The sequence below is a fragment of the Neoarius graeffei genome, chromosome 26 (genome assembly GCF_027579695.1).
Source record: "Neoarius graeffei isolate fNeoGra1 chromosome 26, fNeoGra1.pri, whole genome shotgun sequence".
Lineage (NCBI taxonomy): Eukaryota > Metazoa > Chordata > Actinopteri > Siluriformes > Ariidae > Neoarius > Neoarius graeffei.
The window spans coordinates 55,682,213-55,706,224 of NC_083594.1; the positions used below are offsets into that span (position 1 = coordinate 55,682,213).

Below are 24,012 nucleotides of genomic sequence, written 5' to 3' on the forward strand. Positions count from 1 at the left end.
AGTTATCTTGCTAAGTTTAGGAAGACCCTATATCATGTAAGTTTAGCTGACCTAATGTTACACGGGGTGAGCTGGCAGCCAGCCACAGTGTGATGATAGTACAAAGGCTGCAATTTGTCTTCTTCGGCTACATCCACACTACTATGTTTTAGTTTTAAAAGCATCACTTTTTCTACGTTTTTGCCTGGTGTCTACACTAATCTGGAGTTTCTGAGCCGCAAAATCAGAGACTTTTGGAAATGTTCCTGGTCTCATTTTAGTTTAAAAACTCCCAGGGGATAGCATTTTGGTGTAGATGCATGAAAACAGAGACGTTTGGCAGCAGTGACACAGGCCACCCATAGTCAGCTGGGATAGGCTCCAGCTCACCTGCAGCCCTGTACAGGATCAGCGGATACAGATAATGGATGGATGGAACTCTGTACATTTGAGAAGCTTGTGTTTATGTTCATGATTCAGCTGTACACAGCCACTAGAGGGCAGTAAATCTACAGAAGTGCTGTCAGAACACAACATTGTTGCCCCATTCACACTGAAAACCGTTTATTTATTGATTATGATGCTGTAATGGTGTCGTGTGGGAACGGGAGCAAAACGGTAAAGTTGAAACGTTAATCTATCCCACGACCTTGTGGCATTAATGATAATCATTTCCCATGGCTTCAGGGGGAATCCGAACCGTTGGATTAACGTGTTGTGATGGTGAGATGAATGATGATGTGGTGATCTTGTGATGAAACCACTGACACCGACCCAATCCGAATACTCACACTGCTTCACTGTAAAACGACCGAATTCAAAACCACAAGGCAGATATGGCTGGAAATTGGGATAATTTATACGTCATATCTTCTCTCACATTTTACAGTCAGGTGGGAAAACACCACACCCATCACGTTACTGTTCTGGAGGACTGAGTGGGAATGACAGTGTGTTCTCTTTCCCGTGTTGTTTTTACCTGGTACGTTAACGGGTTTCCTCTGTGAAAGGGGCTTTGATACAGCATGAAACCGACACACACCCTGCTGCTTTCAGTCCTGACTCTGTACCGTAGATGTCACTCTGAAGTGGATTATTTTGCTTGATGTGCACTTTTGTGTTGTATTTTTGTGTCACACACAGATGGAGATCAAATACCGTTCTTTATTGTATAGAGGTGCATATTAAAAATCGGTTATACAGGATACCGCAATATGCGACACACGATTATTGTGACTGAGTTGTATAATCACAGCTCAGTAATGAAATTTAACACAGTAAAGCTCTGAGACTGACGGTACACAGCCCTGTGGGTTTGTTGACCCGTCTGTTTCCATGGTAACAGGGCGGTTAGTGAGAAGTGTGTGTGTGGGGGGGGTCTTTGTGCTGATTGCATACAGACAGGCGTTAAATACACACACACACACACACCATCTCTGACACAATGGCAAAGACAGATGGGGGAAAAAGAACCACAGATAATGAGAGAGAAATAAAAAGGAAAGAGAGGAAGAAACAAATAAATAGAATGAGAGAGAGAGAGAGAGAGAGAGAGAGATGGGAAGGAAAGGAAAACTGGAGGGAGCTCAATTGTTGTTTCCAATGAAATATTCTCAAATATTAACAACTGCCAACAAACAAACAAGCAAAGGATTAAATGTTTGATCAACAAATATTAATATTATATTTAAAGGCAAATATTAGTTATTAAAATATTACTTATTCTAATTATTAAAATAATATTCTATTTTGGTCTCATCTGTCCACAGAATTTTTCCGGGAGCCTTCTGGCTTGTCCACGTGATTGTTAACAAACTGTAGTTATGCAGCAGTGTTTTCTTTGGAGAGCGGTGTCTTTCCCCTCGTAACTCTGCCACACACACCGTTGTTGTTCTCCTCATGATGGATTCGTGAACGTTAACATTAGTCAATGTGAGGGAGGCCTTTAGGTGCTCAGAAGTGACCCTGGGTTCCTTTGTGACCTTGCAGACTGTGACATGCCTTACTCTTGGAGTGATCTTTGTTGGTTGAACACCTCTGGTGAAGGTCACTCAGGGTCATCTTGAATTTCTTCCATCTGTCTGAGCGTGGATTGGTGGAGTCCCTTCTGAAACACCGTCACATCTGTTCCATGACCATCAGATATGTCTTCTGACATGATGGTTTCAGAAATGAGAAGCTACTCACTGCATCAGTTACATTCTCAAGAAACGAAGTACATTATTGTAGCTTTAGGGGTACAGCGGCTTGTCACTGGGTCACGACCCTCTCAGGGACTTATTTGTACAATGTATGTTCTGATTGGGAACATATATGGACTTGTTTGGCACTAAAAAGGTGCACAGAGTTACCCTGAGGTCCAACAGTGAGCTCGAATGAGTACATTAGTGGAGACTGTACGGTGGGGAACAGAAATGGATTCCTACCGTATCCGTTTCGAAGAGCGTAGGGTTCAAAGAATTGTTGCAGCTAAAACATGAATCATTGCAGGAATTATCCAATCAGAGGCTCTGACGTGTTTACTTATTCAAATGACGTGTGTGTATATGTATATAATGTATGTCTTATGATCTAAAGTGGTTTAATTACTGATATAAATTATTTATTACACAGGGGGCTGCAAAAGTAGGTCTACAGGAATGAAAAACAAAACGTTAGTATTAAATGAAACCTAGCACCACTATATAATCCTTACTGTAGACCTACTTTTGCAGCCCCCTGTATTTTACGCGCGTGTGTGTGTGTGTGTGTGTGTGTGTGTGTGTGTGTGTGTGAAAGAGAGATTAGGAGGAGGATTTACCCCCCACCTCTCTCTCTCTCTCTCTCTCTCTCTCTCTCTCACACACTCTCTCTGGGGCACCTGTGAGACAGAGTGGTGGTGCGCACTCCTCCAGCAATCCTTAAGAAAACAAGAACAGCAACATTTCTGCTTTATTTCGTGTCTTTTTTTTTAATTATTGGTTCTCAAAAACGGCTTCTGTTAATCAGCTCATCGCGATTTGTCGAACCGAGTCAGTGAGGCGATAAACCGGTCCACTGGTGAATCCTGCTGCGTGCACGCACGCGCCGTCATGAGCTCACCGGGAAGCCCACGCGCGGACTCCAGACTGGAGCAGGTGATCCAGGTAACATTCCCATCTGATTCCAGGAAAATCTGCTGGAAAGTCATGATTTAAATAATTTCAGATAAACATCTAGCACAGGGTTACAGTCACACTTTATTTACCAAATTAAAGAACTTTATCTTCACTCAGGGCTCCAGACATGACACAACACTAGACTACAGGATATTTAAACCCTTCTACCTTCTGTTCTTTTCTTCCTGTGGTGCTCAGGGGGTCCATGTTTGTGTAGTTTGAGGTTCTCAGTGATCTCTTTCACTGTAAAACACACACAGAGACAGTTTCACAAACACACTCATCAGAAACTGAGGAACACTATTCATTTATATACAACACTGATCGGGCGGCACGGTGGTGTAGTGGTTAGCGCTGTCGCCTCACAGCAAGAAGGTCCTGGGTTCGAGCCCCGGGGCCGGCGAGGGCCTTTCTGTGTGGAGTTTGCATGTTCTCCCCGTGTCCGCGTGGGTTTCCTCCGGGTGCTCCGGTTTCCCCCACAGTCCAAAGACATGCAGGTTAGGTTAACTGGTGACTCTAAATTGAGCGTAGGTGTGAATGTGAGTGTGAATGGTTGTCTGTGTCTATGTGTCAGCCCTGTGATGACCTGGCGACTTGTCCAGGGTGAACCCCGCCTTTCGCCCGTAGTCAGCTGGGATAGGCTCCAGCTCGCCTGCGACCCTGTAGAACAGGATAAAGCGGCTAGAGATAATGAGATGAGATGAGACAACACTGATCTGGCTACTTATTTATTTCTGAACTTTCCAACCATAAAACCCAGTGATGCTTCACCGATCCACAGAGGTCTCCAGAACCCAAGTTGAGAAGAATGTTTTGTGTACGTGAAGAGTATTTTATGTACACTTTTTTCTATTCTGTAAATCGTTCAAGTCGGAATTTGATTGGTTACTTTACTTTCGTAAAAGTCTCAGAATCCAAGCGGATTGTAATATCAGGAATTTTATCACACTGTGTTGCACATCCTTATTTTTTTTCTGCAGTAAACGTCACATCCTGTGATAAAACCCTTTTCACCACAGCACTGCTGAATTCTGGACTCTGATTGGTCAGAAGGTGTTGATGTATTTTCTCTAACAGCAGCTCTGACAGTGTGAGATGGTGAACTGAGAAGTGTGAAGGCTTCTGTAAGGAGATGTTTATGGAAAGAGTCTCCATTAATGATCTGTATCCGTGTTCTTGTGTGTATTATTCAGAAGATGATGTAAATCTCTCGTGCTCGGTGTGTGTAGTGTTGTCCTGTCCCTCCTCGCTGTCCCGCTCCATGTCCTGTTCTAAATATAAACCCCACCGCTGTGCTGCCACCTGCTCCTCACATGGCACACTCCAGCCTGATCCCAGATCAGCCTCAGGGCTTCTGATGATCAGCGTCAGAATTGGGATGAGATTATTTTCAAATGAAGAAGGCCAGAAGCTGATCCATGATCAGAGTAAAACACTTACATGATGATTGTGAAGTAATATTAACTGGAACGTTTTAAATAATACAGACAAGTATGCACCAAAAATGAAATCCAGAGCGTCCATATTTACTCCGAACGCAGTCGCTCAGCTGAGACGTGTTCACCGAGTCAAGTTTGTTTCTTTAGCTTTACTCTGAAGCTTCTTTTCAGCTTTATAGTTTACAAGTAATGGAAGCTTCTATCCTCCAGTTTAGCATCATGTACACTGCTGCCATGCTGTGTCTCAGCAACACAATTTCTACATCATCGGGTCAATAAAAACAGAATCCGTCTGTATTTGGAATTTCACTGTTAAACTTGAAGCCACACCCCTTCCTCAGTCTGATCCTGGTAACAGCAAACTATGTTGTGACGTGCTCATGAGTTCGTGTGTGTGTTTGTGTGTAATGACTTCTAGAAGTTGGAGGAGAGCGTGTTATCTGAAGAGAAGAGGTTGACTGTACAAGGCCCCTCCCCTGATGCCCCGCCCACCTGCATTCCGGCTCGTGTGCGAGAAATTGTCACCAAGAACTTGAATGAGAGCAGTACGTAACTTCAGCTCTGTCCCACTCGTGTGTGTATGTGTGAGAGTGATCATATGCCCAGTATGATCGATATGGTCTGTCTTTGTCCTCTCACTCTGTGTCTCAGCAGCCGGCAGCATGTCCTCAGTTCTGTCTCTGGAGGAGGACAACCGCGTCCTTCAGAGTGAATTGAGTCGTCTGGAGGACCTGCTGGCCCATAGCCGCGCTGATCGCGATGAGCTCGCCATCAAATACAGCGCCATCAGTGAGAGGGTCAGAGGACACACACACACACACACACCTTTTATTTTTCCACAGTTCCAAATAAATATACATAAGGCCACAAATTTAACGGACACATTAATTTCTCAGTCTTGATTCAAACATGTGACTCAGTCGCAGTAAAAAGCAGCAGCACAACAAACCTTGTGCCCTCTCAGAAACAGGGGTACAGTAGGAGTCTATTTCTGTCCCCCAAGGTACAATCTACACTAATGTACCCCCTAGGGTTAATAATGACTAACCCTAGTCATTATTGGACTTCGTAGTAACTATGTGTACCTTTTTAGGGTTAGGGTTAACTATTTAGGGTCAAAAAGGTACGTGTATGTTCCCAAGCAGGATATAAAGGGGACAAATAAGTACCTTAGAGGGTCCTGACCCACTGACAAGCTGTTGTACCCCTAAAGGTACAATAATGTGCTTTGATTTCTGAGAGTGTGGACAAACACAGCACCTTCTGCATCTTCTCCTGCAGTTATGGAAACAGCAGCCTATGCCCAGGATGAACACATTCTCATAGCTTTCATCAGTGAGAACATCATCAGGTCTGACAGCATTTATATGAGAAACGATCTTTGGGATGATCTGTGGGTTAACAAAGCAGTTTACAGAGGAAAGAGAAACGCCTGACTGACCTGAACACTGCAGCACACATTTTAATACTTTTATTTGGATCGTCGCACAGGGAAGGATTACAAATCCAAACATTATTGGAAATATTCTGCAGATTGGCAAGTGTGATCATATAAAAATAATAAGTCCAGTAGTCTCTATGGATAAATATGACATCTCCATCTCCAAATGGACAAGCTTCCTATTATGGCAGAAATTGAACAGTATCTGGCCAGTCTCTTCGCGCTTGTTTTGCATAATCCACACAGTTGCAAGCCTCGCATGACCAGTTTATGTATATGTCCAAGGATCCCAAATACAAGAACAATTAATTTGCAGTTATACCCAAGACCCATGATTGATTCAAGAAGTGGCTGGTACTTCAACATTTTCCTGTGCACACACACACACACACACACACACACACACACACACACACACGGTCAATGATTGACTATATTTAAACGTGGTGTTTTCTCTCACAGACAGTAGAGGTGTTGTAAGATGGACTCGCTTCATGTTTAATAGGTTTTCAGAGGAATTTCGGTTCCACATCATCATTTGTGTTTGGTTTCTCTGCTTCATTTACTGAGCCTGGGTTTTCTTTGTGTGTGTGTGAGAAAGTGGGGGGACCGGCTCATCTCCTTGGCAGTGTGGAATGGAATGAAGTGAAGTGACCCATTGCCATGGCATTTGTTGCCCCTGGAGACCGTAAACAGGGCAGTTGGGGGCTTTCAGTGGTCCTGCTGTGGGCTTATAGCGGCACCTTGCCAGCTTCATCATGCTTTCCAGCAAACACAATTTTATGAAATATATTATTATATTAAAAATATTAAATTGAATAAAGAACTAAAACCATCACCAAGCAGATCAGGACTGTAAGACGGTAAATAAAATTTCCCCCAGGGCAGTGAACAGGTGTAAAACACAGAGAATTACATCATGAGCAGTGCAAATGCAGGATTTAAATTACACATTACACTGTCCAGTGGATTAGCGGATTAGTGAAGCGAGTTATCTTTATCCTCACCACGCTTTCACCAGTGATCTGTTTATTTTTATTTGTAACAAGAGGTCATGTGTGACGGGATCTGATGAAACCTGAAGGAGAAGATTTTATTCCAGTTTTGCATCAAACAGTGAACAGGAACACACTGCAGGTCGGACCTTCAGGAGTGAGTGAGGAACTAAAGAAGAGACAGTCATTTGGATTTGTTGCTTTAATGCGTCGTACCTCATTTACACGGAGCTGAAAAAAAAATCTCAATTCAGATGTTGCTTGTTGCTGAATCCGTGGCTCTGTGTCTCACGGACACAGAAAATAAATGATCCCCTGTTACCTTGTGGCTCGTTAGGAGACTGGAGGTGTCTCTGAAAGCAGATGCACAAACTTCATACGGAATGAAAATCAAACCCAGAGAGTATCCATCAGTCTTTCACTCCCAGTGAATACATCTGGAATATTCTGTATTTATGTGTCATATAGAACACAGTTCTGCAGAGATCTGATCTTACAATCATATTTAGGAGTTTTGTATTGAGCCTAAGTTACTTTATTATTTTTTCCTGTTAGTATTGTCTTATTCAAATTAATCTTAGAATGTAACAAAGGAAAAAAAATTAATGTATTTCTGCGTGTGTGTGTGTACAGTGTGTTTATTTTTCCACATGTTGTGTCAGCTGTAAATTCCTACAGGCTTTTCAGTCGGGGTCCTCAGTGGGGTGAATGTTTATCATGGGGAAGGGTGTTTCCATGGCGATGCCGCTGTTCTCCCTGTTTAGCTGCTTTTCATCTTGGAGAATTGGAATTGGATGAAGTTAAAGGAGTGCATTTTTCTTTCAAGGGAATGAATGAAGTTTCTTTGGAAGAAATCTTGGCTTCTTTCAGAAAGTGTTGGAAATCAAAAAAATTTGTGAAAAAATTATTTATCTTGAGATGCTTCGCCACTGTAGTATACTGGATATACTCTGAGATATATTTTTCCAATGTTTTTATTTAATGTTTTGATAGATTTTGTTTCTGTGTGTGTGTGTGTGTTAGTTGGAGCAGGCCCTGCGTTTGGAAGCGGGGGTCAGTAACAGCGACTCTCCAGAGTGTGTGAGTTTGACTCAGCAGGTGGTGGAGTTGCGACGGCGTCTGGATGAAGAACAAAATGCTTACAAACGCAAACTCGCCGCCTACCAGGAGGGACAGCAGAGACAAGCTCAACTTGTCCAGAAACTCCAGGCCAAGGTCACTCACTCACTCACTCATTCTTTCTTTCTTGTGTCCACCACATAATTTAATTCATTCTTTCACTTGCCACCTGATAATTAAATTAATTTATGCACTTATTGATTATTTGTGTGTTGGTGTGTGTGTTCAGGTTCTACAGTATAAGAAGAAGTGCAGTGATCTGGAGCAGTCTCTACTGGAGAAATCATCAGAGCAAGTGAGCGTGAGACAATCATTTATTTATGCACACACCCCATATACTCACCCTACACACCCCGTATATATACTCACCCTACACACCCCGTATATACACACTCCATATACACACCCTACACACTCCGTATACACACCCTACACACTCCGTATACACACTCCGTATACACACCCTACACACTCCATATACACACCCCACACACTCCGTATACACACCCCACAAACTCCGTATACACACTCCGTATACACACCCCACAAACTCCGTATACACACTCCGTATACACACCCCACAAACTCCGTATACACACTCCGTATACACACCCCACAAACTCCGTATACACACTCCGTATACACACCCCACAAACTCCGTATACACACCCCGTATACACACCCCACACACTCCGTATACACACCCCGTATACACACCCCACACACTCCGTATACACACCCCGTATACACACCCCACACACTCCGTATACACACCCCGTATACACACCCCACACACCCCGTATACACACCCTACACACCCCGTATACACACACCCCATATACACACCCTACACACCCCATATACACACCCCGTATACACACACCCCGTATACACACCCTACACACTCCGTATACACACCCCGTATACACACCCTACACACTCCGTATACACACCCCGTATACACACCCTACACACTCCATATACACACCCCATATACACACCCTACACACTCCGTATACACACCCCGTATACACACCCTACACACCCCATATACACACCCCGTATACACACACCCCGTATACACACCCTACACACTCCGTATACACACCCCGTATACACACCCTACACACTCCGTATACACACTCCGTATACACACCCTACACACCCCGTATACACACCCCGTATACACACCCCGTATACACACCCTACACACTCCGTATACACACCCCGTATACACACCCTACACACTCCGTATACACACCCCATATACACACCCTACACACTCCGTATACACACCCCGTATACACACCATACACACCCCATATACACACCCCGTATACACACACCCCATATACACACCCCGTATACACACACCCCGTATACACACCCTACACACTCCGTATACACACCCCGTATACACACCCTACACACTCCATATACACACCCCGTATACACACCCTACACACTCCGTATACACACTCCGTATACACACCCTACACACCCCGTATACACACCCCGTATACACACCCCGTATACACACCCTACACACTCCGTATACACACCCCATATACACACCCTACACACTCCGTATACACACCCCGTATACACACCCTACACACCCCATATACACACCCCGTATACACACACCCCGTATACACACCCTACACACTCCGTATACACACCCCGTATACACACCCTACACACTCCATATACACACCCCGTATACACACCCTACACACTCCGTATACACACTCCGTATACACACCCTACACACTCCGTATACACACCCCGTATACACACCCCACACACTCCATATACACCCCCGTATACACACACCCCGTATACACACACCCCGTATACACACCCCGTATACACACACTCCGTATACACACCCCGTATACACACCGTACACACCCCATATACACACCCCGTATACACACCCTACACACCCCGTATACACACACCCCGTATACACACCCTACACACCCCATATACATACCCCGTATACACACACCCCGTATACACACCCTACACACTCCGTATACACACCCCGTATACACACCCTACACACTCCGTATACACACCCCGTATACACACTCCGTATACACACCCCGTATACACACCCTACACACTCCGTATACACACCCCGTATACACACCCTACACACTCCGTATACACACCCCGTATACACACCCTACACACTCCGTATACACACCCCGTATACACACTCCGTATACACACCCCGTATACACACTCCGTATACAGACCCCACGCACTCTGTATACACACCCCACACACTCCGTATACACACCCCGTATACACACCCCACACACTCCGTATACACACCCCGTATACACACCCCACACACTCCGTATACACACTCCGTATACACACCCCGTATACACACCCCACACACCCCATATACACACCCCGTATACACACCCTAAACACCCCATATACACACCCCGTATACACACACCCCGTATACACACCCTACACACTCCATATACACACCCCGTATACACACCCTACACACCCCATATACACACCCCGTATACACACCCTACACACCCCATATACACACACCCTGTATACACACCCTACACACCCCATATACACACACCCCGTATACACACCCTACACACTCCATATACACACCCCGTATACACACCCTACACACTCCATATACACACCCCGTATACACACCCTACACACTCCATATACACACCCCGTATACACACCCTACACACTCCCTGTATACACTCCGTATACACACCCCATATACACACCCTACACACTCCATATACACACCCTACACACTCCATATACACACCCTACACACTCCATATACACACCCCGTATACACACCCTACACACTCCCTGTATACACTCCGTATACACACCCCATATACACACCCTACACACTCCATATACACACCCTACACACTCCATATACACACCCCGTATACACACCCTACACACCCCATATACACACCCCGTATACACACATTCCGTATACACACCCCGTATACACACCCCACACACTCCGTATACACACCCCACACACTCCGTATACACACACCCCGTATACACACACTCCGTATACACACCCCGTATACACACCCTACACACCCATATACACACCCCGTATACACACACCCCGTATACACACACCCCGTATACACACCCTACACACTCCGTATACACACCCCGTATACACACCCTACACACTCCGTATACACACCCCGTATACACACCCTACACACCCCGTATACACACACCCCGTATACACACCCTACACACCCCGTATACACACCCCGTATACACACCCTACACACTCCGTATACACACCCCGTATACACACCCTACACACTCCGTATACACACTCCGTATACACACCCCGTATACACACCCCACATACACACCCCGTATACACACCCTACACACCCCATATACACACCCCGTATACACACACCCCGTATACACACCCTACATACTCCATATACACACCCCGTATACACACCCTACACACTCCATATACACACCCCGTATACACACCCTACACACTCCATATACACACCCCGTATACACACCCTACACACTCCATATACACACCCCATATACACACCCCGTATACACACCCTACACACTCCATATACACACCCCGTATACACACCCTACACACTCCATATATACACACCGTATACACACCCTACACACTCCATATATACACACCGTATACACACCCCGTATACACACCCTACACACTCCATATATACACACCGTATACACACCCCATATACACACCCTACACACTCCATATAGACACACCGTATACACACACCCCATATACACACCCTACACACTCCATATATACACACCATATACACACCCTACACACCGTATACACACCCCATATACACACCATACACACCCCATATACACACCCTACACACCATATAGACACCCTGTACACTCCATATATACACACCATATACACACCCTACACACCATATACACACCCCGTATACACACCCCATATACACACCATATACACACCCTATACACCCCGTATACACACCCCATATACACAGTATACACACCCTACACACCCCGTATACACAGTACACACACCCTGTATACACACCCCATATACACACCCCGTATACACAGTATACACACCCTGTATACACACCCTACACACCCTGTATACATACCCCATATACACACCATATACACACCCTGTATACACACCCTACACACCCTGTATACATACCCCATATACACACCACACACACCATACACACCCCGTATACACACCATTCACACCCTGTATACACACACCCCATACACACACCGTATACACCCCATACACACACCATACACACACTGTATACACCCCATATACACACACCATACACACACTGTATACACCCCGTACACCCACCGTATACACCCCATACACACACCATACACACACCGTATACATCCCATACACACACCATACACACACTGTATACACCCCATACACACACCATACACACACTGTATACACCCCATACACACACCATACACACACTGTATACACCCCATACACACACCATATACACACTGTATACACCCCATACACACACCATACACACACTGTATACACCCCATACACACCCCATACACACACTGTATACACCCCATACATACACCATACACACACCGTATACACCCCATATACACACCATACACACACTGTATACACCCCATACACACACTGTATACACCCCATACACACACTATACACACACTGTATACACCCCATACACACACTGTATACATCCCATACACACACCATACACACACTGTATACACCCCATACACACCATACACACACTGTATACACCCCATACACACCCCATACACACACCGTATACACCCCATATACACACACCATACACACACTGTATACATCCCATACACACACACCATACACACACTGTATACACCCCATACACACACCATACACACACTGTATACACCCCATACACACACACCATACACACACCGTATACACCCCATACACACACCCTATACACACACCGTATACACACCATACACACACTGTATACACCCCATATACACACACCATACACACACTGTATACACCCCATACACCCACCGTATACATCCCATACACACCCCATACACACACTGTATACACCCCATACACACACCATACACACACTGTATACACCCCATACACACACCATACACACACCGTATACATCCCATACACACACCATACACACACTGTATACACCCCATACACACACACCATACACACACTGTATACATCCCATACACACACACCATACACACACTGTATACACCCCTCGTGATGTATGACCCACACGTCAGTGTGACATGGGTCCGCACGCTTGGGTGGAGGTTATGTAAGAAGAGAGATATGAAACCTCTATCTTCTTCCAAACCTGGTGCGCTACTACCTTGGAAATAGGCAGTACGTAGCCGTCTGTAATATTCACGAGGCGCCTCAGACCGTTTTTGTTTGACTTGTAATGCACACAATATCGCGGAGGTTTCGTCCGTGTATGGCGCATATTCTTCCCTCATGTAATTGCGAAGTTTCGAATAACTATCGCGAATGTTTGGGGGTAGTGTCTCTAAAAAGGCACGAACGCTACTACTGGAGGTCTTCCAGATTAGTCTAAGTTTTTCACGTGTTGTGGCGTTCGGCAGGTCCATCAGGCATCGGTCAATTCCTCGTAAATAATCATTTACGTTAGTTCTTTGATTGTCGGGATCGAATTGTTCGACATCTTGGGCAAGTAGGTCAATTTGCCGTAAGCGAAGGGTTTGGTGCACGTCCTTGTGCGACCTTCTTGGCTCTTCTGAGCACTCACTATCTAAGCTACTCTGGTGTTGTTCCCGTTTCGCACTAGATTCGTGGTCTGATTCATCTGAAGATGGATCAGGGAGACTGAAGCGCACTGACCTAGGTGTGCTACGGGCCTGGGCTCGGGATGAGCGCAGGGCGGCTCCATCCTGGCTAGATAACGACGGAGTCGTGTAGCGAGTTGATGGAGTTTGGCGGGATGTCTGGTTCTCGACCAGATCATTTACGGTGTCCGGTTCGGACGCCTCTTCCCGCTCTGAGCTTTGGCGCATTGTTGGGGGTCTTTCACGCCCCTCGCGCTGCTCATGGGGGGTCTGCTCCTGGGCAGCCCTCTTAGCAACCATTTCAGCTTTCTCTAGCCGTTTGGTGCAATCATCAAGGGAGGTCTTCAAGAGCTCAAGCTCCCTATGTAAATCATTATTATCGGCTGCCAGCTTGGCGTTGCTGGTGGTCAGCCTTTCAACCTCTCCACGGAGGCATCTGATTTCTGAATCAGCATTTTGGAAGTATGATAGGAATAGCTTACCTAGTGCCGCTTGGACACTAATAGTTGTTCTTTTTGGATCTCTCATATGTTTGTTTGAATTGTCTATGTTGTTTTGGCATTCACTCTCACTCGTGCTCTTAATGTTTGCCTTTCCGGAGGCAGAGCAGTGAAGGAGGTCTGCGATGACCTCAAGGAGAGACACGTCTTGAGCGTTGTCTTCCATTTTTGAGACGCGAGGGGATGCCAATTTACTTAGGCTGGATACTAGATAATTAATAAATGAGTTAATTATTAATTTAATCATTATTAATTAACTATGTAATTAATTAATAAGGTTTATTTGGAAATGCTCTCTTATCCTAAGTTGAATAAGTTATGAGTATTTGTGATATGGTTATCAGGCTACTGTTAACCGTTTTAACACACCTGGGGATATACCTTAGCAGTTGCTGAATTAAACTGAGTTTATTTGTTGTTGAACAATATTCCAGAAGTCAACAAACCAATCGCCTCACACGGGGCACCAATTTAACTGTGGGTGCAATCAGTTAATTATTGAAATTAAGTGATCAATCTCGTTAAATCAGTCTCATTAAATTTTGAAGGTCAATAATTAAAATGAATCAATCCCATTGAATCGTTTAATTTGACTCGTTTGAATTGAATCATACCATAGAATCAGTCTCATTCAGTGAATCGTTCAATGAATCGTTTAGTGAATCATTTGGTGAATCGTTCAATGAATCATTTAGTGAATCATACCATTAATCCTGGTGCTTAATAATAAATTACCAAACAGCTAAATTATGGTACATTTCCAAATTATTAAGATCACTTACCATATTATATAACATTTGCATGCACCCTTTTGAATTCTAGGGAGATTGGGGGCTTCATGTATATATTGTTGTTCACACAAATAAACACAGTTTGTTTAATAAATGAATTTATTATACAAAGATAAAAAGAAAAATAATAAATCAATATATACAAGCAGTGAGGTGTGTGTGTGTGTGTGTGTGTGTGTGTGTGTGTGTGTGTGTGAAGGACTTGACCATGTGTTTAGCCTCGTGTAGCTAACTACACGTGGTGGAGGCCTAGCTTGTTGGTAGCTAAACAAAAAGAATGTTATCTAAACAGAACAAAGGATTAGCTCTGTGTTTAGCCTTGTGTTGCTAGTGTGAGTTTGCTAAAGGCCCTTTGGCCTAGCTAAAGTGTGTTTGTTAGGCCTGGTGAGGCCTACTGAGCACGTGTTGGTAAAGACAAGGGTATTAGCCGTAGTTAACTAAAAGCTAGCTTGTGGATTTCTAGCTGAGGTGTGGTTTATCAGGCCTGATGGCCTGCTGAGCACATGGTAGGCCTTGATTAGCTTTGTGTTGCTAAGCAGACAAAAGGGAAGCTGTAGCTAACCCACTAGCTCATAACCATACTGAATCCACTGAAATCTTGAGATCAAGATGTATAATAAGAGAACTATATGTTAGTAGTAAAGAATAAAAGAGAGAAGCATGCGCAGCCTATCTATTAAACAATTGAGAGAACATAGAACCAAAATAAATCAACACGCTGCGTGTCTAACAGTGTAACAGATAAACCTGGGTTTAAATTCACACTATTTCAAATAAAAGCAAATTCCTAAGACTATCCTAATTATGCCCAAATGCCAAAATCTTACTTAATCCTGCCTTTAGCAAGATATGAAGAACTATTCGCCGGTGTAGTCTCGGGCCTCGCCGTGGGAGCACGTGAGCTGCTCAGGATGGAGGTGTAGAAAACTTTCGGGTCCAGCGGAGCACTTGGGTGGTTCCCGTGGAAAGCAGAGGATTCTTGGTCCGAACCTCAGCGTTCGTGAGGAAAAGTCTCTGATCAGAATAAGATGCACAGCGCTTTTGAGTTAAAAAGGATTCAATCGCTTCTTAACTTTTGACTGCCTGGGCTGCAGTCGTGACGTCACTTCTAATGCAAGTAAACCGGTTCTAACTCAGGTTGAGTTTAAAGATCGCGCGACTCTAGAGTTTACCTTTGCCAAGGGTAAGAAGATCGCGCTGAGTGATGGATCTTGCAAGAAAGAAGACGTCTTTTTGGGTGGAGAGCGCGCCTCTTTATACATCCAGATTCATCGGAAGCCAGACGTGAGAGACCAAGATGGAAGCGTTGTCCCATTGTTTTATGTTTCCTTGTATGATGACGTAGATGATCCCGCCCACGCGTGACGTAGGTCACACGGAAGTGGACTGGGAATTGTAGTTCTGACACAAGATGGCGGCATGATACCTACACACCTCATATACACACCATACACACACTGTATACACCCCATACACACACCATACACACACCGTATACATCCCATACACACACCATACACACACCGTATACACCCCATATACACACACCATACACACACTGTATACACCCCATATACACACACCGTATACACCCCATACACACACCATACACACACTGTATACACCCCATATACACACACCGTATACACCCCATATACACACCATACACACACTGTATACACCCCATACACACACCATACACACACCGTATACACCCCATATACACACACCATACACACACTGTATACACCCCATACACACACCATACACACACTGTATACACCCCATACACACACCATACACACACTGTATACACCCCATACACACACCATACACACACCGTATACACCCCATACACACACCATACACACACTGTATACACCCCATACACACACCATACACACACTGTATACACCCCATACACACACCATACACACACCGTATACACCCCATATACACACACCACACACACACTGTATACACCCCATACACACACCATACACACACTGTATACACCCCATACACACACCATACACACACTGTATACACCCCGTACACACACCATACACACACTGTATACACCCCATATACACACACCATACACACACCGTATACACCCCATACACACACTGTATACACCCCATACACACACCATACACACACCGTATACACCCCATATACACACACCATACACACACCGTATACACCCCATATACACACCATACACACACTGTATACACCCCATATACACACACCATACACACACTGTATACACCCCATACACACACCATACACACACTGTATACACCCCGTACACCCACCATACACACACTGTATACACCCCATACACACACCATACACACACTGTATACACCCCATATACACACACCATACACACACCGTATACACCCCATACACACACTGTATACACCCCATACACACACCATACACACACCGTATACACCCCATATACACACACCATACACACACCATATACACCCCATATACACACCATACACACACTGTATACACCCCATATACACACACCATACACACACTGTATACACCCCATACACACACCATACACACACTGTATACACCCCATACACACACCATACACACACTGTATACACCCCATATACACACACCATACACACACCATATACACCCCATATACACACACCATACACACACCGTATACACCCCATATACACACACCATACACACACCATATACACCCCATATACACACACCATACACACACCGTATGCACCCCATATACACACACCATACACACACCATATACACCCCATATACACACACCATACACACACCGTATGCACCCCATATACACACACCATACACACACCGTATACACCCCATACACACACCATACACACACCATATACACCCCATATACACACACCATACACACACCGTATGCACCCCATATACACACACCATACACACACCGTATACACCCCATACACACACCATACACACACCATATACACCCCATATACACACACCATACACACACCGTATACACCCCATACACACACCATACACACCGTATACACCCCATACACACACCATACACACACTGTATACACCCCATATACACACACCATACACACACCATATACACCCCATATACACACACCATACACACACCGTATGCACCCCATATACACACACCATACACACACCATATACACCCCATATACACACGCCATACACACACCGTATGCACCCCATATACACACACCATACACACACTGTATACACCCCATACACACACCATACACACACTGTATGCACCCCATACACACACACCATACACACACTGTATACACCCCATACACACACTATACACACACTGTATACATCCCATACACACACCATACACACACTGTATACACCCCATACACACACCATACACACACTGTATACACCCCATACACACACCATACACACACTGTATACACCCCATACACACACTATACACACACTGTATACACCCCATACACACACCATACACACACTGTATACACCCCATACACACACCATACACACACTGTATACACCCCATACACACACCGTATACACCCCATACACACACCATACACACACTGTATACACCCCATACACACCCCATACACACACTGTATACACCCCATACACACACACCATACATATGATATACAGCATCTACACCACATGTACACCATGTACACACCATACACAACATACATACCATATACACACATCATGTACACACCATACACGCATTGTATACACATCATATACGCACCATACACACGATATACAGTGGTGCTTGAAAGTTTGTGAACCCTTTATAATTTTCTATATTTCTGCATGAATATGGCCTAAAACATCATCAGATTTTCACACAAGTCCTAAAAGTAGATAAAGAGAACCCAGTTAAACAAATGAGACAAAAATATTATACTTGGTCATTTATTTATTGAGAAAAATTATCCAATATTACATATCTGTGAGTGGCAAAAGTATGTGAACCTCTAGGATCAGCAGTTAATTTGAAGGTGAAATTAGAGTCAGGTGTTTTCAATCAATGGGATGACAATCAGGTGTGAGTGGGCACCCTGTTTTATTTAAAGAACAGGGATCTATCAAAGTCTGACCTTCACAACACATGTTTGTGGAAGTGTATCATGGCACGAACAAAGGAGATTTCTGAGGACCTCAGAAAAAGCGTTGTTGATGCTCATCAGGCTGGAAAAGGTTATAAAATCATCTCTAAAGTGTTTGGACTCCACCAATCCATAGTCAGACAGATTGTGTACAAATGAAGGAAATTCAAGACCATTGTTACCCTCCCCAGGAGTGGTCGACCAACAAAGATCACTCCAAGAGCAAGGTATGTAATAGTCGGCGAGGTCACAAAGGACCCTGGGGTAACTTCTAAGCAACTGAAGGCCTCTCTCACATTGGCTAATGTTAATGTTCATGAGTCCACCATCAGGAGAACACTGAATAGCAATGGCGTGCGTGGCAGGGTTGCAAGGAGAAAGCCACTGCTCTCCAAAAAGAACATTGCTGCTCGTCTGCAGTTTGCTAAAGATCATGTGGAGAAGCCAGAAGGCTATTGGAAAAATGTTTTGAGGACGGATGAGACCAAAATAGAACTTTTTGGTTTAAATGAGAAGCGTTACGTTTGGAGAAAGGAAAACACTGCATTCCCGCATAAGAACCTTATCCCACCTGTGAAACATGGTGGTGGTAGTATCATGGTTTGGGCCTGTTTTGCTGCATCTGGGCTAGGACAGCTTGCCATCATTGATGGAACAATGAATTCTGAATTATACCAGCGAATTCTAAAGGAAAATGTCAGGACATCTGTCCATGAACTGAATCTCAAGTGAAGGTGGGTCATGCAGCAAGACAACAACCCTAAGCACACAAGTCATTCTACCAAAGAATGGTTAAAGAATAAAGTTAATGTTTTGAATGGCCAAGTCAAAGTCCTGACCTTAATCCAATGGAAATGTTGTGGAAGGACCTGAAGTGAGCAGTTCATGTGAGGAAACCCACCAACATCCCAGAGTTGAAGCTGTTCTGTACGGAGGAACGGGCTAAAATTCCTCCAAGCCGGTGTGCAGGACTGATCAACAGTTACCGCAAATGTTTAGTTGCAGTTATTGCTGCACAAGGGGGTCACACCAGATACTGAAAGCAAAGGTTCACTTACTTTTGCCACTCACAGATATGTAATATTGGACCATTTTCCTCAATAAATAAATGACCAACTATAATATTTTTGTCTCATTTGTTTAACTGGGTTCTCTTTATCTACTTTTAGTACTTGTGTGGGCACGGTGGTGTAGTGGTTAGCGCTGTCGCCTCACAGCAAGAAGGTCCGGGTTCGAGCCCCGGGGCCGTCAAGGGCCTTTCTGTGCGGAGTTTGCATGTTCTCCCCGTGTCCGCGTGGGTTTCCTCCGGGTGCTCCGGTTTCCCCCACAGTCCAAAGACATGCAGGTTAGGTTAACTGGTGACTCTAAATTGAGCGTAGGTGTGAATGTGAGTGTGAATGGTTGTCTGTGTCTATGTGTCAGCCCTGTGATGACCTGGCGACTTGTCCAGGGTGAACCCCGCCTTTCGCCCGTAGTCAGCTGGGATAGGCTCCAGCTTGCCTGCGACCCTGTAGAAGGATAAAGCGGCTACAGATAATGAGATGAGATGAGTACTTGTGTGAAAATCTGATGATGTTTTAGATCATATTTATGTAGAAATATAGAAAATTCTAAAGGGTTCACAAACTTTCAAGCACCACTGTACACCCCATCCATCCCATACCCATCATTTACGCACCATATAAGCTACAAGGAGTTAAAAATGAAACGTGAGTTTTCAGTAAGAACTCGGCAATGAAAAGTGTGTAACTCTGTACAGAATATCACAGTCAGAAATCCACAGAATTGTGTGTTTATATCACAGAGTGGGTGTGAAAAGTCCACTAATGGTCAGGACGAGTGCAGCAGTGAACTGGAGACGGCCCTGATCCGCCTGGAGGAAGAGCAGCAGAGGTCTGAACACACACACACACACATATATATATATATATACAGGGTTCCTACACATTTTCAAATTTAAAATTCCAGACTTTTTCCATACTCAAATTCTCAGGTTTGGAGACTTCAGCGAGCAAACAACTACTCATATATTTAAAAGAATTACTTGAAAATCAAACAGGTACTCACATTATGACATACCACCAAAATGCATACCATATTTAGCTTGGCCTAAAATTTGTATCCGTGCCCTGTTTTTGTCATAAATATATATGCACACACATTACACAAAATACAGGATGCCACTCTGACGCACACGTATCTGATGCACACTTCAAGACATTAAAACACAGGTGTGTGAAGATGTCAAGCACATACAGGATGTCCCGAAAAAAATGTATACACACTTTTAATCACTGTAAAGTACTGTGTGTGTTTATTAAAATCCATGTAATTTTCAAAGAGTAATAGAATTTACAGACATTTTATTATTTAGTCACAGCCTGTTCTCAAACTGACATCCATTCTGGTCCAGTCACTGCTGACAATGCAAATCACATTCAATTCTCTTGGTATTTTTGGACATTCACTTTCAGTGACTGTTGCAGGTCTCATAGCGTAGACATCAGTTAGAGGCAGTGATAAAACAATAAAGTGATGTCTGTAAATTATATTACACCTTGAAAATGAAATGAATTTAAATAAACACCTACTTCACAATGATTCAAAGTGTGTATACATTTTTTCGGGACACCCTGTATGTTGTGCACACACACGTTTACTGAAGCTTCTAATTTGAAAACAGTCATTATGGCATTTTTTGTATTTACTATTGTGTTTTATGAAGGCCCTGTGTTAGTTCCACTGTAGATCACATTTTGTCCACATACCAAGAGATGGCAGACGTGGCCGAGACGCGGCCACCCTAACCAGTATGTAATGGCTGCAGTGCCCTTGAGCAAGGCACTGAACCCCACATTGCTCCAGGTTGTAACCCTGTTGTACCCTGTAATAACTAAGTGGCTTTGGATAAAAGCGACAACTAAATGGAATGTAATTATAATAATAATGTAATAACAGCATTGTTCAGTTTATATGTACGTTTGCGTACACAGCCTTCATATTTTTGTTGGCAGTTTTTTTTGTCTTGGGTCGCTTGTTTTCAGGGTCCATGTGCCTTATTTTTCTAGCAAATTCTGGCAACACTGCCAAATAAGCCATAAGCATTTTTACACTGACCGGCGCTATGATGTGTGTTCACGCGTGTTCAAGAGGCGTTTTGTAGCAGGGGGTTTTCCTGCGTCTTGTCCAAAGTCTTGCAAGAAGCAAGCAGGTTCAGGGGGTGTGGCGGAGCGCATGCCAGTACAACAGAACACCCGTTTCCCTCCCTCCGCATTTCAACACATTTCTTTGGCAAAATTCAACTGAATGTCGGAATGTTGAGCTTCATTTTACTATGTAGTGGCAAAGGTCTGGAAACACAAATATTTCTCCATACCCTAATTTCCATTTTCCATACTTTTCCAGACCTGGAAAATACTAAAATCAAATTCCATACTTTTCCATACTGCGTAGGAACCCTGTATATATATATATATATATATATATATATATACACTGAGCTACTTCTGCTCTGTCTTTTGTTTTGTCACGGCGAGCAGGAGCAGCAGTCTGTCGGCGGTGAACGCAATGCTGCGTGAACAGCTGGAACAGGCCGGACTGGCCAATGAGGCGCTGAGTCAGGACATCCGCAGACTCACTGCTGATTGGACCAAAGCGAGGGAAGAGCTGGAGCAGAAGGAGTCTGATTGGAGGAGAGAGGAGGAGGTTCATTCATTTGTCTTTTATTATAAACTTTTTTTAACTGGAAAATTTGTTATAAACATGAATTTTGCTAATAATAATATACACAAAACAATTGTTACAGCTGAAATAATGACAGTGTGACCTTGAGCATTCAGTGTTTGTAAAATTATATGAACAATCATTCTAAAATAATAACAACCTTTTTTCAACTTTTCTTTTTTCTTTTTGCAGTCCTTCCATAACTACTTCAGCAGTGAGCACAGTCGGCTGCTCACTCTGTGGAGGCAGGTGGTCAGTTTCCGCAGGAGTGTGTGCGAGATGAAGAGTGCCACTGAGAGGTGAGATCTCTCTCTCTCTCTCTCTCTCTCACACACACACACACACACACACACACACACACACACACACACTAACACACTCTTTACGTTACGCTGTGTCATAATTGTTTTGTCTCAGGGATCTGTCAGTGATGCGCAGTGATCTGGCTCAGACGGCTCAGAGCGTGCAGCTGCAGTGTGTGTGCGTGTGCGTGGCGGTGCAGAGTCGTGAGGACGGCTCAGCGCTGGTCCTGGAGCGCGAGGCGTCTCAGCGCGTCACACTGGAGCAGCTGCTCAGAGAGAAGGAGAGCGAGATCACCGAGAGCCAATCAGAGAGAGAGAAACTCAACAGCAGGTCTGTAAAATAAAACCGATCACAATGCGGTGTGTGAAAGAGATAAAGTTTAAATCAGGACCTAAACTGTGTTTCATAAATGCATCATGAAGTATGGCTGTATACAACCACACTTTTTTCAGAACTTT

General features: G+C 44.2%; 1 protein-coding gene across 1 annotated transcript in view; it reads left to right on the top strand.

The window, feature by feature from the left end:
• Positions 1–3,050: 3,050 nt before the first annotated feature.
• LOC132874230 (rootletin-like) overlaps positions 3,051–24,012 on the top strand; it is a 34,230-nt gene continuing 13,268 nt past the window's right edge. The window contains exons 1-9 of the mRNA XM_060910219.1: positions 3,051–3,104; positions 4,974–5,100; positions 5,210–5,352; positions 8,015–8,206; positions 8,340–8,405; positions 21,333–21,421; positions 23,068–23,233; positions 23,444–23,550; positions 23,669–23,884. Of these exons, the coding sequence (XP_060766202.1) occupies positions 3,051–3,104; positions 4,974–5,100; positions 5,210–5,352; positions 8,015–8,206; positions 8,340–8,405; positions 21,333–21,421; positions 23,068–23,233; positions 23,444–23,550; positions 23,669–23,884 (1,160 nt within the window). The remainder of the gene's footprint in view (positions 3,105–4,973; positions 5,101–5,209; positions 5,353–8,014; positions 8,207–8,339; positions 8,406–21,332; positions 21,422–23,067; positions 23,234–23,443; positions 23,551–23,668; positions 23,885–24,012) is intronic.